The 17,095-nt window shown below is 51.4% G+C and overlaps 1 protein-coding gene across 2 annotated transcripts in view; it reads right to left on the reverse strand.

The window, feature by feature from the left end:
• Positions 1–9,498, reverse strand: part of HK1 (hexokinase 1) — a gene marked incomplete at its 5' end in the record, with an annotated part of 73,767 nt that extends 64,269 nt beyond the window's left edge. Inside the window, one exon of one of the 2 annotated variants that reach the window (XM_079900400.1) lies at positions 9,439–9,498. In XM_079900400.1, coding sequence (XP_079756526.1) covers positions 9,439–9,498 — 60 coding nt within the window. Of the gene's footprint in view, positions 1–6,343; positions 7,084–9,438 lie in introns of those variants that run through there. The other variant, XM_079900399.1, reaches the window with a different exon arrangement.
• Between the last annotated feature and the right edge of the window lie 7,597 nt (positions 9,499–17,095).

Consider the following 17,095-nt stretch of genomic DNA (forward strand, 5'->3'; position numbering starts at 1 on the left):
TAATTTTAAGCCAAGCTCAAATGTTGTATGTGAGTGGAAATGGCTGGGAAGAAACAGTTTTTTTCAAAATTACCTATTAAAAAATTTTAAGGTTTTACTGTAACCAAGGGTTGGCTGTGGAACCATATGAACCTGTACAAACTTCTGACTGGACTGGGAGCTGACATGACCACGGAGGAAATTTGGCAAAATCTTAAAAGTGGGAAGATGCACTCACTCCTCCACTGAGCGATTTCAGCCCTAGAAACACAGCCTAGAGCAACTTACGTGTGTACAGAAGGATCATGGGGGCACTGTCTGTAATTTGAAAAATCAGAAACTCAAAGGCTTACCAAAAGAACAGATAAATTAGTTTGGTGTATTCACACAATGTAAGGGCATACGGCAGTTTAAACTGATGAAACAGAGGTATACAGATCAACATGGAAGAATGTCAAATATACAACGTTGAGCTTAAAAAAAAGCAAGTTGCAGAAGGATACAAACAGGATAACACCATTTACAAAAGGTTAAAGCCATATAAAGTAACACTACATACTGTTCATAGATACATGATATGTAATAAAAATATTAAAACATGCAGGAAATGATAAAACACCAAACTCAGGACAGAGGTCATCTCTGGGAGGAGAAATGAATGTGACTTGAAGACGGGCATAGAAGGGGTTTTAGTCGTGTCTGTAATGTAATTGTAATTGTGTCTGTTACCTCGCAAGCTGAGGAGTGGATACACAAGTGTTTGTTATGTTAATTTCAATATTTTTTACACACCCCGAATATTTCATAATAAAAAATTAACTCATATGTATTGATTTGTGGGGGAGAGAATTAAAATACAGGTTCTAAGTTAAATTGTTCAAATCAACAAAGATGGGTTTTTCTCCTAAAGGAAAGAAGTGGGGGGAGCAAGAATGGCCCTATGGATCCCATTCCAGATTTTCTAAGACCTTGAGAGTCATTCATCTCCTCTGGGCCTCCAGTCAGTCCCTGTTTCTAAATGGGGAATAAAATCTCTGCCTTCTGTCCACTGTACACAAGGCAGCAGGATGTCCAGGGGAGGAGCTGCGAGGGGGAGGGAGCTGCCCCGGGAGCTCAGGAATAATACTTCCTATCGTGACATCATCGCTCAGGTTTCTGAAAGATCAGATGAAAGCATACACACACACATGTGCACGTTAGTGTGTCTATGTGTATTGTTAGGTATAGACAGACATATATACATACACGCACACATATAGCTACACACACAATTGATAGCTGATATGGCACCCAGAAGGTGTCTTGGGATGCTCAGCGACAACAACGCATTAAAAAAAAGAGAAAGCAAGGGACTTCCCTGGTGGCGCAGTGGTTAAGAATCCGCCTGCCAGTGCAGGGGATACAGGTTCAAGCCCTGGTACGGGAAGATCCCACATGCTGCGGAGCAACTAAGCCCGTGTACCACAACTACTGAGCCTGCACTCTAGAACCCGTGAGCCACAACTACTGAGCCCGTGTGCCATAACTACTGAAGCCCACGTGCCTAGAGCCTGTGCTCCGCAACAAGAGAAGCCACTGAAATGAGAAGGCCGTGCACCGCAACGAAGAGTAGCCCCCGCTCGCCGCAACTAAAGAAAGCCCGAGTGCAGCAGCGAAGACCTAATGCAGCCAAAAGTAAATAATATAAATAAAAATAAATTTATAATAAAAAAAAAAGAAAGCAAAGCTACATTTTGGTAACTATCTATTCAACTCTCCCTTACGAAGTTTCTAAGTATAATATTTCCATTTGTACATTTAGAGCCTGATTTTTTTTCTTTTTTTTTTTTTTGGCCGTGCTGCACAGCTTGTGGGATCTTAGTTCCCCAACCAGGGATCGAACTCAGGCCCTCGGCAGTGAAAGTGCCAAGTCCTAACCACTGGACCACAAGGGAATTCCTTACAGCCTGGCTTTAAGCAACTCTTAGGCTAGTGATTTCCCACCCAAGATCTGACCACTGGCCCCTATAGCTCTCATAGCATTCTCTGTTTTGCACTTATCATAAGACAGCAAATAATTATTTATACTCCATGAGAATAGGGACTATTTCTACCAGGTTTATAGCTGTCACCCCATCCTAGCACAATACTCTGCACATAATAAAGGACTCAAACATTTTCTGAAGAAATGATTGAGTTCCCATGATCGGATTTGATTCTAAAGGGCCTCAAATCAATAAGCAGGTGCCTGCTGTCTAGCCATGACTGCTTCCTGGACACGGAGCTGTATGGATGCCTCTCTATCCAGCATCTCCTCCAGGGCCTCCTCAGGCATGTTCAGCACTGACTCCAGTGGCTAATTCTATCAGGCAGGAACCCCTGACTGCAGACACACATGGAGACAAATCAGTCTTTTCTCCAGAAAACAGGAGGAATGTGGGAGGACAGTGCAGCACGGCCAGATGTGAAAGTCCTGCATACCCACCCACTTTCCCAGTTTATTCCCTCACGACAATCCCAAATTATCAAACCAAATGAAGTGCTGGGCATTTTCTTAGGGGGAGAACTCCAAGGAACATCCAAGGCAGAGGGGACAGGGATTATGAAATGAAGATTCCCCAGGGAGTGAGGCTCTTACTGGATGCTTGTATAACACCAGATCAAAAGGTGCATGAGATAGTTTTCATAATTTTCTAACTCTCATCTCTCTCACCCCCCGAGCAATACGGAAATGGGCATTTTTTAAATGCTTGCTTTTGCCGCTGGAATACATGGGCTCCAAGGAAAAAGAACTTGGTAGCCTTTTAACTGCTAAGCATACTCTCCTCTGCCTTCCTGAGCCAACCACTCGAGGACTCTGGGTTCAGCCATTGGACAAATCACACCTGTTGCTCACCTGCTTATGGGGATTCCTTAGGATCATGGGGATCCCTCCCAGAGAAAATCCACTGGCATTTGCTCACCATCTGTCAACCCTGAAGGAAAGGACGTCTAGTTTTTCTTTAGAGGCCCAGTTCTGACCTTGCTGGACCCAGCTTCCTTTCCTAAAGGAACAGAGCACTACGTGATCCTTTACCCTCCTTCGAGCTCTTAATGGCTAACCCAAGTGGAGGAAGCACGCAAGATGAGAGGCATGTAAAAGTTAAAAGTAAAAGTTACTTGGAGGTCAAAAGACCCAGGCTCTACAACTACTGAGCCTGCGCTCTAGAGCCCGCGAGCCACAGCTACTGAGCCCATGCACAACTACTGAAGCCTGCATGCCTAGAGCCCAAGCTCCGCAACAAGAGAAGCCACCACAGTGAGAAGCCCATCGACATAATTAGAGAAAGCCTGCGTGCAGCAACAAAGACCCAACACAGCCAAAAATAAATAAAATAAATAATTTAAAAAAAAAAAAAGACCCAGGCTCTAGCTGCAGAATTAACAGATGTCTGGTATTCTGATGAACGGAACCTTTCACAAGCACACATGTGCATCCTTTTCCTCCTAAAAGCACTAGAAGAGTAAAAGGGAAATCTATGTTTTATACTTAACTTCAGTCTAATGCCACAACACCCTTTTCACCGCACCACATCATCCAACACTATGCAGATGCAGTCTGGAAGATGGGACTCCAGGCTGCGAAGCCAGATGCTTGGCCTGTTTCAACCCAGGATATATTTATGAGGCTGAATTACTGATGTGTCTCATAGGCAACGGGGGGAGAAATGATACCCCTTCACGATCACTTTTGTATCCTGAGCAATCCCACAAACCTTCCCTGGCACCATCCCCATCTTCCCTCTACACCCAGGCCAGAGGGCAAGTAGATGGATGAGGATTAGTGTGGGATGCCAGCGCTGTCTCCAGAGCTCCAGAGGCCACCTAGGGCTGGAGGGCTGAATCACCATGGCTGCCCACACTGGCAGGTGCGGCGGGGTGGGGGCTGTCTGCACTGGGTCCTCATCAGGTTGCAGGTAGGGCCCAGTTCCCGCAGGAGGAACAGGGCTTGGAGTCCTGCAAGTGGAGGACGTACCTTGGAGTCCCAGGGTAAGTGGTAGGTAGGAAAAGCTGGTCTCTAAAAAGTCCTGAGTCCCAGGAGAGCACATGGAGTCTCCCAGGATCTGCTCGAGTAGGGGCCGGGAAAACTGACTAGGCCATCAGAACAAGTGCCCACTATGTGCTCAGGAGGCCCAGGAAGCTTCCTGAGAACCACAATCACGGATGGCAGAGTCACAATGCCCATCACGAAGGCCGAGGTGACCCCCTGGCAGGAATCCACATACTCCCCCCATAGAAAGCAGCCTGAGAACTCCTCCATGAGGTGCAAGAAAGCCAGCCTGTTTTCAAGACTCTCCTTGACCAATAATATTATCTGGTGGAAGCTCTGGCCTCAAGACCCACCTCCAGCAAGGTTCTGACGCCAGAGGAGGGCGGGGAGGGAATTTCAGAATGCCAGTCTCAGAGGAGGGACTTGAGGATCAATCGATTCAGAAGTCACACAGTCAGATGCCTACAGGAGCCTGGTGGATAGAGTGTGAATCAGGCCACCACGAGAGTGGAGGGCTCTGGGGCCACACTAGATACTGCGTGCCTGATAAAATAGGCCCCACTGAGGGCAGTCCAAACCTCAACCCAGCATGGCCCCTGGCGGCCACACAGACGTTGGTGGTTGTGGATGCTGGAGGCTTACAAGGTCATTCGGGTCCCCACCTCAGTGATCCGCTGTCTTGAGCTACAGAGGGCACCGTGTGCAGGGAGAGGGCAGTGAACTCATCTATGCCTTAAATCCCCCACTGTGAAATGGGAAGAACATCAAGGATACACAACACCACTGAAGAAAACTGGTGAAATGCACATGTTGACGTGCAGAGCTCCCCAAGCTCAGTGGTCAGAAGGAGGCTCCAGGGTGCTCCACGGGAGTGAGCATGAGTCCCACGGTTTGACAACTCTATAGTCACTGCCACTTGTAGCCATGAGGGACCGTGGCAGATTCCCAGGCCTCTCTCCTAACTACCCAACTCTGGTCCCCACTCAGCGCAGGACCCAGGATCCAAGCAGCATCCCCAATGCCTTTGTCTCAGCACCTCCCCCTCAGCTGACTTCCAGGAGGAGCCTCAGTCAAGTTCCCAGTAGAGGGAGGCGGAGACCTGGGTCCCGCCCTGGCTCTCCCTCTAACTCCTCGGGTGACCTTGATGAGGTCACTGCCCTTAGCAGGCCCGTTTCCTCTTGTGCCAGAGGAGGGGGCTGTCTTGGGTGGTTAAGAAGAGCACTGAACATCCTGTGGCTGCAGACCTGTGGCTCCTGCCTCTCACCTGTAGGTACAGCTCCTTTGTTTGAACTCCAAAGTCAGGTTGACTTTGCTGTCCACCCCAGCTTATCCCAGCAATAATGTCACCCATTCTGGGTGTGGATGGGTCAGGAGATCTGTCAGGCGTGGCAATGATAAAATGGGCGTCTTTCCCTACAGCTTAGGCTGTTTCTCAAAAACTTGACGCCAAAGCGGGTATAAGGGAGAGATACACCTTTAACACCTGCCAGCAGACAGGATTTTATGTTAGACATAAGTTAAAGGCAGCAATACCTCAGGGTAGGGAAATGTGTCCTTGTGCAAGTACACACATGCCACAAGCATACATGTCAAGGCCTCCATCCGACTCAAAAGACCAGTCTCTTATTTGAGCTCCCTGGGCTGGCTGGAAATTACAGCTTAAGAGAGCAGAGTGGTCACGGAGAGGGATAAAAAAATTCCATTCAGACATGCCGCTCCAGACCTGAGGCCTATGAGCAAAGTTTCCGGTGGCCTCCACGCTTCTCCTTGTTCCAGGAAGCCGTGCCGGTCGCCCCGTCTTCAGATTAAGGAGCAGCCGCAACAACTGGGAGAGCCGGGGTGAAAGCTTTTCCGGGCACCCGACGCCCTCCACCGGGAACCCCAAATATGGGATGCATGGCCTCCAGCCAGCACCCCCGCCTGCTGCGCGCTCACCTCCCCAGCATCTCTGTGATCACTCCTCCGCCCATGGCGCTTGGACCGTACCAAACAGGCCCTGTGGACCAACCCACCAGTTGCCACACGGTCACCCTCCCTGCACGGCCCGGGGGCCCATTTGACATCCACATCCCGTTTCAAGGACACTGCAGCAGGCAGCCCAGTCTCGGGGGTCTCCCCCCCACCCCCCAACACACACACACACACACACACACACACACACACACACACACACACGCAGCATACGATCCCGGGAAGAATCAAAGGGCGAAGCCTTCCCCACCGCCCTGCGGTCCAACCAATGCTGGCCTGGGGGAGGCTGGGCGCGGGAGGATGGAGGCGGCTGCGGCGGCGAGCGGATACCGGAATGCAACGTTGCGGGCAGAGCGCCGGGCGGCGGCGCCGGCGGGGGCTCACCTTTTTGACTTGGTCATCCTTCAGTTCGGTGAAGTAATAAGCCAGGAGCTGCGCGGCGATCATGCTGGCGGTCGGGGACGCGGGGCGGCAGGCTTGGGGCGGGCGTCTGTCCTCCGCAGCCTGGGTGAGCAGTGGTCCCCGGGCTGCAGCTCCGCGGCTCCTCCTCCTCCTCCTCCGGCCGCTCCTCCCCCACGACCTGGGGCGCGGCGGCGGCTCGCGCGCTCCCAGTCTCCGCGCTCCCGTCCCCGCGAGGGTGACAGCCTCCAGCCGGCCCACCTCCTCGGCGCCCATTGGCTGCCGCGCGCCTCTGCAGCGCCGGGCGGTCGCGGCCGGGCCAGGGCCGGGGGGGCTCGGTGGCTGCTCCTCCCCGTGCCGGAAAGGGGGCGGGCGACGCCGTGAAATCCCCCACAGCCCGGCATCTCCCGGCACGTCCCCCACGTAGGGAGCCGGCGCAGGGACGGGAGGTTCTGTCGCGCGCGCACCGTCACGCGTGGCGGCGCCCTGCTCGGGCGGGGCGCAGGCGGGGAGGCTCGGGACGCAAGAGGAGGCATTGCCCAGCCCGGTTTGCTGCCGAACGGGGCAGCCTAGAGGCGGCGGTCCCCTTCCTTGGAAATTAGGGCTCGCCCCTGGGAGTTCCGTGGAAGGGGAGACGCCCGGAGGGGGGCTCGAAGAAGTGGGCGTGGAAAGCGAGCGGGGCCTGTGGCGGCGGAAGCGAGATCCCGGAGGCTTCGCGGTCCTCGCACCGGGTCACCACGCCAACCGCCTCTCGCGGGCCCAAGGGGCCGAGCGCCGAGCCCCACCTGGGCCCTCACCGACGGAGCATCATACCACTCTACCCCGCCCCACCCTGGCCCGCCCGTGCTGCGGCGCCTCCAGGCCTAATACCCGGCTGGCGGATTTGTGTTGCTAAACCAAGAGCGACGCCCCACAGCGTCCGCCCCTGAGTCACCGGTTCTTTCGGCCGGCCCTCCCGAAGGGCGCACGCCCGCTGGGCGGGACTTGAGCTGCAGGCCCCGGCCTGTCCCCATCCCCCCCCTCCCCCGGCCCCCTGAGCACCCAGGCTCGCTGGAGGCTGAGGCACAGTTTGGGCGCCCATCCTAGGTGCCACCTTTCTCACTTCCCGGAGGAAGTTAGCCGGGCTGGGAGGAATCCCTAGAAAACCATTCGACTTTAAAGGGGGGAAGGGAAGTGAGGAATCAGAGGTGTTTATGCTGCTACTAGGACTGATGGCTACCATAGGATTCTTAGATTAATTGCTTCTGTGTGCCAAACACCACCAGGAGCTTTACTGCCTTACAAAAGGACATGGAATGAGCTCAAAATACAAAGAAGTGGTTGCTATTCCGATTCAACGGGTAAGCAAGTGGAGGCTCGCTGAGGCCATGTGTCTTGCTGTACAACCAGAAAGCTGTAGATCCAGGATTAGACTTTGGGTCTGTGTGTTTTCAAAACGAGTGCACCCCTGGGTTTTGCTGTCCTCCCAGTCGTATGTAGCCTCTGCCTAAATAGGCCATGATACTTAAACCAAGGCTGCACCACATGGTGCCCTGAGATGGCCAGTGTCCAACCCCATAACCTCTACCCCAGCCCTGGATCCTGGGGGCCCCTGGCCAGGCCTAAGAAAGGTACAGTGGAGTCAGGAGGGGGTGGTTTAGGTCCAGAACGGCCCTCAGGGGCATGGCTTTGACATCACCAATTGAAGAGGGTCTCAGTTGTGGCCCTTGAGGCCAGAGCCCTCAGTCCAGAGCACAGCCCCTGCCCCCTAGCTTTATGGCTGTGGCATCCAGGGTCACCTCTCTGAGCCTGCTTCCTCATCTATAACATGGAGATACTAATGCCCACCTACCTCCCTTGGTTGCTGTGAAATACTACAAATAAAATACCTGCTTATAATATACAATTAATAAATGGTAGGTATTATCATAAGATTGACTGGGAAGCTGATGAGGTTTACACTTCAGGGCTTCTTGCTTGCATTCCCCCAATTCTAGGCCCTCAGAGGCCCTATCAATTTTATATTTGTAATTTTGAATTATTTTCCAAAGAGGCTCCCCAACATTATTTCAAGCTTTAAAGCTTCACAAAACCTGGATCTGCCCCCTGGATAGTATCATTATAAACCAGGAACAGAGAGGTTTCCTGGCATCCATCAAACACTTATACCACCTGCATGGCCATAAAGCAAAATTGGGCGCATGGGAACAATTTGGTTGTTCTCAAGTGCCGTTTGCGTCTTGCGAGTGTGATTCTGCCAGACTCAGCAGGATCGAGAACTGTGCTTTGTTAATTGCTCTGTCTCACACTCAGCCCACGGCCTGGCACTCGAAGGTGGAATGAGCCCAGCGCAGCGATCAGGAGCACACATACCCCTTAACACAGGCCCAGCCAGCATCATCACCAAGCCCCCCACTGCAACTGAGATGTCTTATCTGAACTGGAGCTAGGGAGAAGCTAACCCTTCCAACGGCCTGGCTACCCGGAGATGTTCTGTTTGCAGGCAGGGAGGCTGCCAGTGCTTTCTCTTCCCTGCCTTCCAGAGAGAACCTGCTTCTTAAGGTGACTCACTCCTCCACACCCCCTGAATGCAGCCATGTCCCAAGACCTATCAGTATTCCCTGAGAAATATCCCTAGGCCTGCCCCACCGCCTCCTCCCAACCCTCAGTCCTCAGCAGCCCACGCCAGAAATATTGCAAGACTTCCTGGTTCCTGGCTTCTCGCCATCCAAGTCATTCTGAGGTCCCAGCCACACTACTCCTGCTAAAAAGCAGCCTAATCACAGCGTAACCCTGCCCGAAACCCCTGCGTGGCTCCCTCCCTCCTGATGGAGTGGTTCAAACGTCTCTGCCTGGTGTCTGAGGCCCTCTGTAATCTGACTCCACTCTTCCCCGCTTATCTCTTCCTCCACTGTTGGCCACAGCAAAGCCACTTCCCACTCTTCTTGGCCCACTCCACGTCCATCCTGTTGGAGCCCCTGCCCGTATCTCCTTGCTTGCTCGGCCCTCTCCACTCACCTCCACCTGACCGGTGTCCTTCTCGCCGAAGGCCCAGCTCTCCCACCCTCCCCGTAAACTCTTCCCTGACCACGGCTACTCACTGCAGTCTCCCAGGCCTCAGCACCTCCACAGGGCAAACTCGGACTGTGCTCAGAGTCCATCTAGATCTAGACCAAGACTCTTCTTTACAGACTAAGAATGTGAGAAGCAGCAGGTGGGCCATCTTGCCCAGCCAGTGCTCTGTCCATCCTTCCCCACTACCTCACTGCAGCCTGGTTCTCAGATAAGTAACACTGAGTCATAACAGTCTGCCTGATATTTTTGACTGTCTTCTGGGGGGGTGGCCTTATCTGCCCCAATCAGACAGCTTCCTGAGGCCAGAGTCCATTCTGCACTGCTATGTCCCACACTGGGCTCAGAGCTGGGCCTGTCTCCCCTTTCTGCCATGCCAGTTATCATCCCTTGCACTTCTTTATTACTCTGCCTCTTTTCTTGCTGTCACGTATCTCTTGGACCCCAGCCAAGTCCCTTTGCTGATTACTCCACAGACCCTGAGGAAAAGCAGCAAAGACCTGGACCATGGGAAACCTAGTTCCACAGGTCTCGCCTCACCCTCGAGATGGCCCTCCCCTCTCCCAGAAGTCCCCTGGGTTTCTCTGTTCATTTACTGGGCTTCCTCCTGTATGAGTTGGGATGGCGGGTGGAGGGTCAGACAGTGCTGGGCTGCCAACCCACAAAACACCCCTGCTGGTAAGAGAATGAGGGCTGCAGCTAAGTCAGAATGAAACAATTTGCATCAGACCCATGGCACTAGGAACTTTACACCAGAAATTCTCTGCAGCGGATGAAAGCTGTACCCCAGCATCTGGCAGCACACCTGAAACAGCAATGCTTGCATAATGTTGACAGTTTACAGAGTAGTTTCTCATTTATTGCCTCATTTCTCCTGATAACAGGCTGGTGACGTTAGAAGGGCAAATATCATTATCCCCACTTAATCAGTCGATGAGGGTTATGGAATTTAAAGAGCTTGTTTAAGGTCTCAAAGAGAAAGAGAAAGCAAAAAGAGAAAAGAGTAAGGCCAGTGCCCACACCAGGGCAGCATCTTGGACTCCTGACACAGTGGGGGGCCTGTTGTGCACAGCACATTCTGAAAAGAAGCACCAGGAAGGGACCCTGACCCAGTGTTCATATTAGTTAGATCCGTGGTGTTGGGAATTCCCTGGTGGTCCAGTGGTTAGGACTCAGTGCTTTCACTGCCGTGGGCCCGGGTTCAATCACTTAGGTCAGGGAACTAAGACCTCTCAAGCCGTGTGGTGCGGCCAAAAAAAAAAGAATGAACTGGAGAGCTTTTACAAATGCTGATACCCAGGCCCCAGCCCCAGAGATGATGGCTGAGTTGACCTGGGGTGCTGTCCAAACATCCTTTTTTTTTCTTTTTCTCTCTACGCAGGCCTCTCGCTGCTGTGGCCTCTCCCGTTGCGGAGCACAGGCTCCGGACGCGCAGGCTCAGTGGCCATGGCTCACGGGCCCAGCCGCTCCGCGGCATGTGGGATCTTCCCAGACCAGGACACGAACCCGTGTCCCCTGCATCGGCAGGCGGACTCTCAACCACTGCGCCACCAGGGAAGCCCCAAACATCATTTTGAAAGTTCCCCAGGTGAGTCCCAGGGACTACCAGGAATGAGAATGACTGATTTAGACCCTTACTTTCTACGGGGACGTCTGGAGGAAATGTCTGAAATGGATTTCAGCATGGAGACTTTCAGCAGTCTCTCGTGGATGCTGCCGACCAGTGGTTCCTCCAGGGTCCTAGTGGTCCTACAGATCTGGAGCACACTGGACGCAAGTCCATCGTGACTTTCTCATCAGCTTTGCACAGTTCTGCTTCCTGCGTGAGAAGGCTGTGAGGAGTGTCTGGGGTTGGAAAATCACCTCAGCCTGCCTCCTTTCCTCTCGCATTCGCCCGAAGTGCTGCCCTCCAACATCACAACAGAAGTTATAGATCGACAACCACCAGGCTAAAACATCTTATTTGGCCCACCGAATGTTTTATGAGCCAACACTTGAAAATGACATGTCAGTTTAAATTATTTATTTATTTTTGGCTGTGTTGGGTCTTCGTTTCTGTGCGAGGGCTTTCTCTAGCTGCGGCGAGCGGGGGCCACTCTTAATCGCGGTGCGCGGGCCTCTCACTGTAGCGGCCTCTCTTGTTGTGGAGCACAAGCTCCAGACGCACAGGCTCAGTAGTTGTGGCTCACGGGCCCAGCTGCTCCGCGGCACGTGGGATCTTCCCAGACCAGGGCTCAAACCCACGTCCCCTGCATTGGCAGGCAGATTCTCAACCACTGTGCCACCAGGGAAGCCCATGTCACTTTAAAATCCAGGTTTCTGGCGCCTAAAGTCTAGCCACACAGAGCCCATGTTATCACTGGCAATAAGCAGCTGGCACTGAGCACCACTGCCCCCTTCAGACAAGGTAGGTGTGCTGCAGCTTGCCCAGGCCCCACCCAGCCCACCTGTTCACTGGTACACACAGCTGACTGGCCCCTGTAGGCATTTCAACTTTCAACTGATAACTGGAATTTGTAGACCAAAGGCCTCAGGTATTAGGGCCGGGACTGAGAGGCCTTGCACCCTAAGCACCTCTCTTGCTTCACCCAAGTCCCAACCCTCTCAGGTTTCATTAAGGTCCCTGCCTGCCTGCCCCTTGCTCAACCCTGACCTATTTACCTGGCTCAGAAAGGGCCTGACCCCCTAGAGACAGCTTGCTCAGCTTCTGTCCCAAGAAGTCTTCTACTCCCCTTTAGGGGTGACAGTCCCTCAGGGAAGCCAAAGGAAAGCCCAGTCTGGTCCTGTCAATTCCTGGACATCCCATCCTCATTCCATTGCCTCGGAACCTGAGGCGCCTCCTGTGCATAAAGAATAATGGCCCGCAGGAAGAAGGGTTAACCAGACTGCTGAGTCCCGCCTGGCTTCAGCCCTGCTCCTTAACTGAGGCCAGCTCCTGCCCCAAAGGATGCCCATATCGTGTTGGAACAGAGCAATCTTAAATCACCCTGCTGGTTACCCCGAGTTTCCTGGGATAGTTCTCCCCAGTGCCCACACACAGCCAAGCTCACAGGTCCAACAGAAGGTCCTCCTCAATCCTACCCCTTAGAATTAGCTCCAAAATATGGAGGGAAATGCTCACATAGGAGAGTCCGTGTCAACCCTTAGGCAGGGTTCCCAGGCTATGGGATTGCACAGGCCAGCAAATTAAACATACACACAAAACCTAGGCACTGGCTTTTCATTTTGCTAAGAAAGGATTTTTTTTCATTGTAATTTCCATCTCCCACTACCATAATTTCCTAAAGGAAGAACTATTTTAACCCAGAGAAGTAAACATAAGGGCTGATTTTCAAACAAAATCCTTTGGTTTTATAATAATACTAGTGCTTAGGTAGGACTTACTACATACCAGGTATTGTTCTAAATTCTTTACTTACACTAACTTGCTTGACCCACAGAACAACCCGATGAGGTAAAAACTAATTTTATCCCCATTTTATAGACAAGAACACCGAGTCACAGGGAGATTAAGTGACTTCTCCAAGGTCACAGAGCTACTGATGGAACAGCTGGGATCTGAGCCCAGGCAGTCTGACTCAAGGCCACCCTGCTGCTCTAACAAGGTGAAATATTCATTTTACTATATTGTCCTTATTTCTTTTATTTAACCAGGGCCAGTGACGGCTCAGTCACAGATGGGTGCAAGCACCTGAGTTGGGGAGCTTCTCCCCTAGTGTACTGAGCCACTCTTGGTTAGATTTATAAAACATGGCACGTGGATCCTGGCTCTGCAGAACCCTAATGATAGGGACAGAGTAAAGGGACAAAGCAGGTAATTAAATAGTTAATCCCACTAGGGAATTGTAAGTAAAGAAAAAAATATGGGAGACCCCTGTAAGTTAAGGATCACTCAAGAAAGCAAGTTTTCTTAACCACAAAGCCAAGCAGGCTTGCTTAGCAACAAAACCATGCAACAGAAGCATAAGACATGCCCCCAAACAATAAAACAATAGTGGCATGAGACCCACATCCTGCCCAGTGAGCTCAGTAAGTTAATGACCCTAGGACATGCTCTCTGCACACATAAAAAACAATAATTTATGGAAAGGTGACATTTCAAAGGGAAAGACCCTCATTGTACTGAGACCTGAAGTAATTTTTCCATAGTGCCATGACAGTCCCAGCTTGACCACGTAGGGACAAGAAAACTCCCCCACCCAACTTGGAGGAGGAGCTGATGATGGAAGCATGACATCTACCAACGAATGAGGAAGAAGGGGATCTTCTCCCCATCCCCACTTTTCCTTTGATTATAAAACTATAGCCCAGGGACTTCCCTGGTGGTGCAGTGGTTAAGAATCTGCCTGCCAATGCAGGGGACACAGGCTCAAGCCCTGGTCCAGGAAGATCCCACATGCCGCGGAGCAACGAAGCCCATGCACCACAACTTCTAAGCCTGCGCTCTAGAGCCCGCGAGCCACAACTACTGAGCCTGCATGCCACAACTACTGAAGCCCGTGCGCCTAGAGCCTGTGCTCTGCAACAAGAAAAGCCACCGCAATGAGAAGCCCGGGCACCGCAACGAAGAGTATCCCCCGCTCGCCGCAACTAGAGAAAGCCCGCGCACAGCAACAAAGACCCAAAGCAGCCATAAATAAATAAATTAATTAATTAATTAAAAAAAAACTGTAACCCAGTAAGTTCTCAGGGTGTGGCACCCTCTTGTCCACCTGCTTGTAAGCCTCACAAGCATCCTATTCTAATAAATCACCTCTTATCTATCACTTTGCCTCTCGCTGAATTCTTTCTATGCTGAGACGTAAAGGACTGGAGCTCCTTGGAGCGCCCAGAATCGCCTCCAAGGGGTTTCACTCTTACAAAGGGCATTCTCAAACCAAGTGGTGAGGCTGATCCCGTGACAGAGGGGCCTATAAGGGAGGTGTGGAAGCAGCTGCCCCCCCCCCCAGTGCAGGGGCGGGGGGGGGCATCTAGTTTGGTGGATCAGCTGAGCTGACTATTTCCTCCTCTCTCAGTCTTCTGCAGGTCCATCCCAACGTGCCCTACCCAAAGAATCACTTTTGTCAAGAGTTGCGGCCTCCACCTCTCTCCTGAGCTCCAGACCCATATTTCCAACTGCCTGTAAATATCAACTCCTAGATCCCATGGGCACCTGAAACTCAATTTGTCTCCCATCACAGTTATTTCTTCTTCTTAAACTTCCTTTCTTCTCGATTCCTCCCCTTGTCATTTATTCACTCAACAAATATTTCTGACGCACTTAAGGTGCCCTGCACTTCCTAGTTCACTAGAAATGCACAGGTGAGCAAAACAGAGTCTCTGCCCACATTCTGTGGAGAGAGACAGACAGTAAACAAATCACAAATTAAATGTACCTTATGTCAGGCGCTAGGAGGAAAAATAAATCAAAGTGTATGTGACACAGCTGCATCCTACAATTTCCATTTCCCCTGTGTCCTAACTAATAAATGCTCTAATGTTTAGGTGCCCTGGCCCCGCGCCCCAGAATAAAGGCTAGTCAGCCTGCAACTAGATGCGGCCAGGGGACCAAGTTTTGGCCAGAGAGTAAAGCTGAGTCCCCCTAAAACTGAGTTCCCCTGCCAAGTTTATGATTAACCTCTCTATCCAGAACTTTATTCCCTTTCTTTTCCTACCCCTGTTCCCCTCAGGATTGAGGAATATCAAAGAAAAGGTAGCGGGGGGGGGGGGGGCTTCCCTTGTGGTGCAGTGGTTAAGAATCCACCTGCCAATGCAGGGGACACATGTTCGAGCCCTGGTCCAGGAAGATCCCACATGCCGCGGAGCAACTACGCCCGTGCGCCACAACTGCTGAGCCTGTTCTCTACAGCCCATGAGCCACAGCAGCTGAGCCCCCATGCCACAACAAGAGAAACCACTGAAATGAGGAGCCCGGGCACCGCAACAAAGAGTAGCTCCCGCTGGCCGCAACTAGAGAAAGCCCTCGTGCAACAATGAAAACCCAACACAGCCAAAAATAAAAATAAATAAAAATAAAATTTAACGAAAAGTGGGGACTGAAACTGAGCAGGCCCCTGCAGGGTCTTCCCAGGTACCAGCCCCTCCATGCTCCCTCACCCCCTTCTTGTTTGGCCTTCCCTGATTTCCAAAGAGCAGTTAATAATTAGGACAATAGTCACAGGCTTCCTAGTTCCTCCTGAAGGGATACAGATAACATCTGAAGCATATCTTTGAGTGGTTCTGCAGAAATTAAGACCCCCACTCAGTGGATGGTGGTGACTTGCTGACCACAAGCACGTAGACCCCTGACTGGTTGGAACCAGAAGGCTGATGAATAAGATTCCTGAAACATCCCCCTGTTACTTCACCACCAACCAATCAGAAGAATGTCTGCTAACTGATCACACACCCTGCAACCCTCACCCCTAGTGCTCCTTTTAAAAAACCCTTGCCTGAAAGTCTTTCAAGCACGAGCTGCCCCTTGGTGCCCTGCAGTAGATGCTGTACACGCTGTACTTCATTCACTGCCACCCGCTGTCAGTAGACTGGCTTTGCTGTGCATCAGGAGGGAGGACGTAACAAGAAGAAAGTGAGGTCTCATGGGAGCTTCCAAGAGCCATTCCTAAGATTGTGCAGCTTTCCCTCTGTCATCCCTCCTTCTTCCCTCTTGCTGGCTGAAGTACAGACAGACAGGCTGGAGATCCAGGAACCATCTTGGATTATGAGATAACTGTCACCGAGGTGCCCCATATCATCCCCACATTGACTACCTCCCAATTTTTAGAACTTGAGAGAGAAAATTTAAATTACAATAAAGAACAACAGAGAATGTATCACTTTAGATAGGATGGATAAGAGAGGCTTCTCTGAGGATGTGACATTTGAGCAGAGACCAGAATAAAATGAGGGAGTATGCCGTGCCTGTGCTTCCTCTTCTCTCTTGGGAAGAGTGTTCCAGGCAGAACCGTCTCCCTGCCACCCAAGCTGAAAACCTGAATACCATCCGTGAGCCCCTTCCCCTCCCAAACCCCATCTAGTCTAATCTGATCTGTCACCAAACCCCACCAAGTCTACTTATACTTGTGTCTTGAGAACAAACACAACACAAATCAAACCTACAAACTCTCTTGAATCCATCTTCTCCTTCTGATTCGTTCTGCTACAACAGGACTGTAGTGGGTTGAAGAGCACCCCCCAAAAGATATGTCTTAACCCTCACAACCTGTGAATGTGACCTTATTTGGAAAAAGAGTCTTTGCATGCGTAATTAAGGATCTCCAGATCAGCCTGGATTACCGGTGGGCCCTAAATCCAACGACTGTCCTGATTAAGAGGCAGAAGAGAACACACAGGGAGGAGAAAAGAAATCGTCACTTGAAGGCAGAGGCAGATGCCATGTGAAGATAAACCAAGGAACACCTGGAGCCCCCAGATGTGGAAGAAGTGCCCTAGAGCCTGTGGTGGGAGCACAGCCCTGCTGACACCTTGATTTTGGTCTTCTGGCCTCCAGAACTGTGAGACAATACATTTCTGTTATTTTAAGCCACCCAGTTTGTGGTAATTTGTTCTTGTGGCCCTAGGAAACAAATACAATGCCTTTAGCACAGTATCTACTCTCTCTTAGCCCCAGGCTACAGAACTTGCCTGTTCAGAAACCCCTGTAGTAAAAATGTTTGGATCATGTATCTCAATATGTATATTAATTTA

Source organism: Stenella coeruleoalba, assembly GCF_951394435.1.
Source record: "Stenella coeruleoalba genome assembly, chromosome: 16".
In the NCBI taxonomy this organism is placed as follows: domain Eukaryota; kingdom Metazoa; phylum Chordata; class Mammalia; order Artiodactyla; family Delphinidae; genus Stenella; species Stenella coeruleoalba.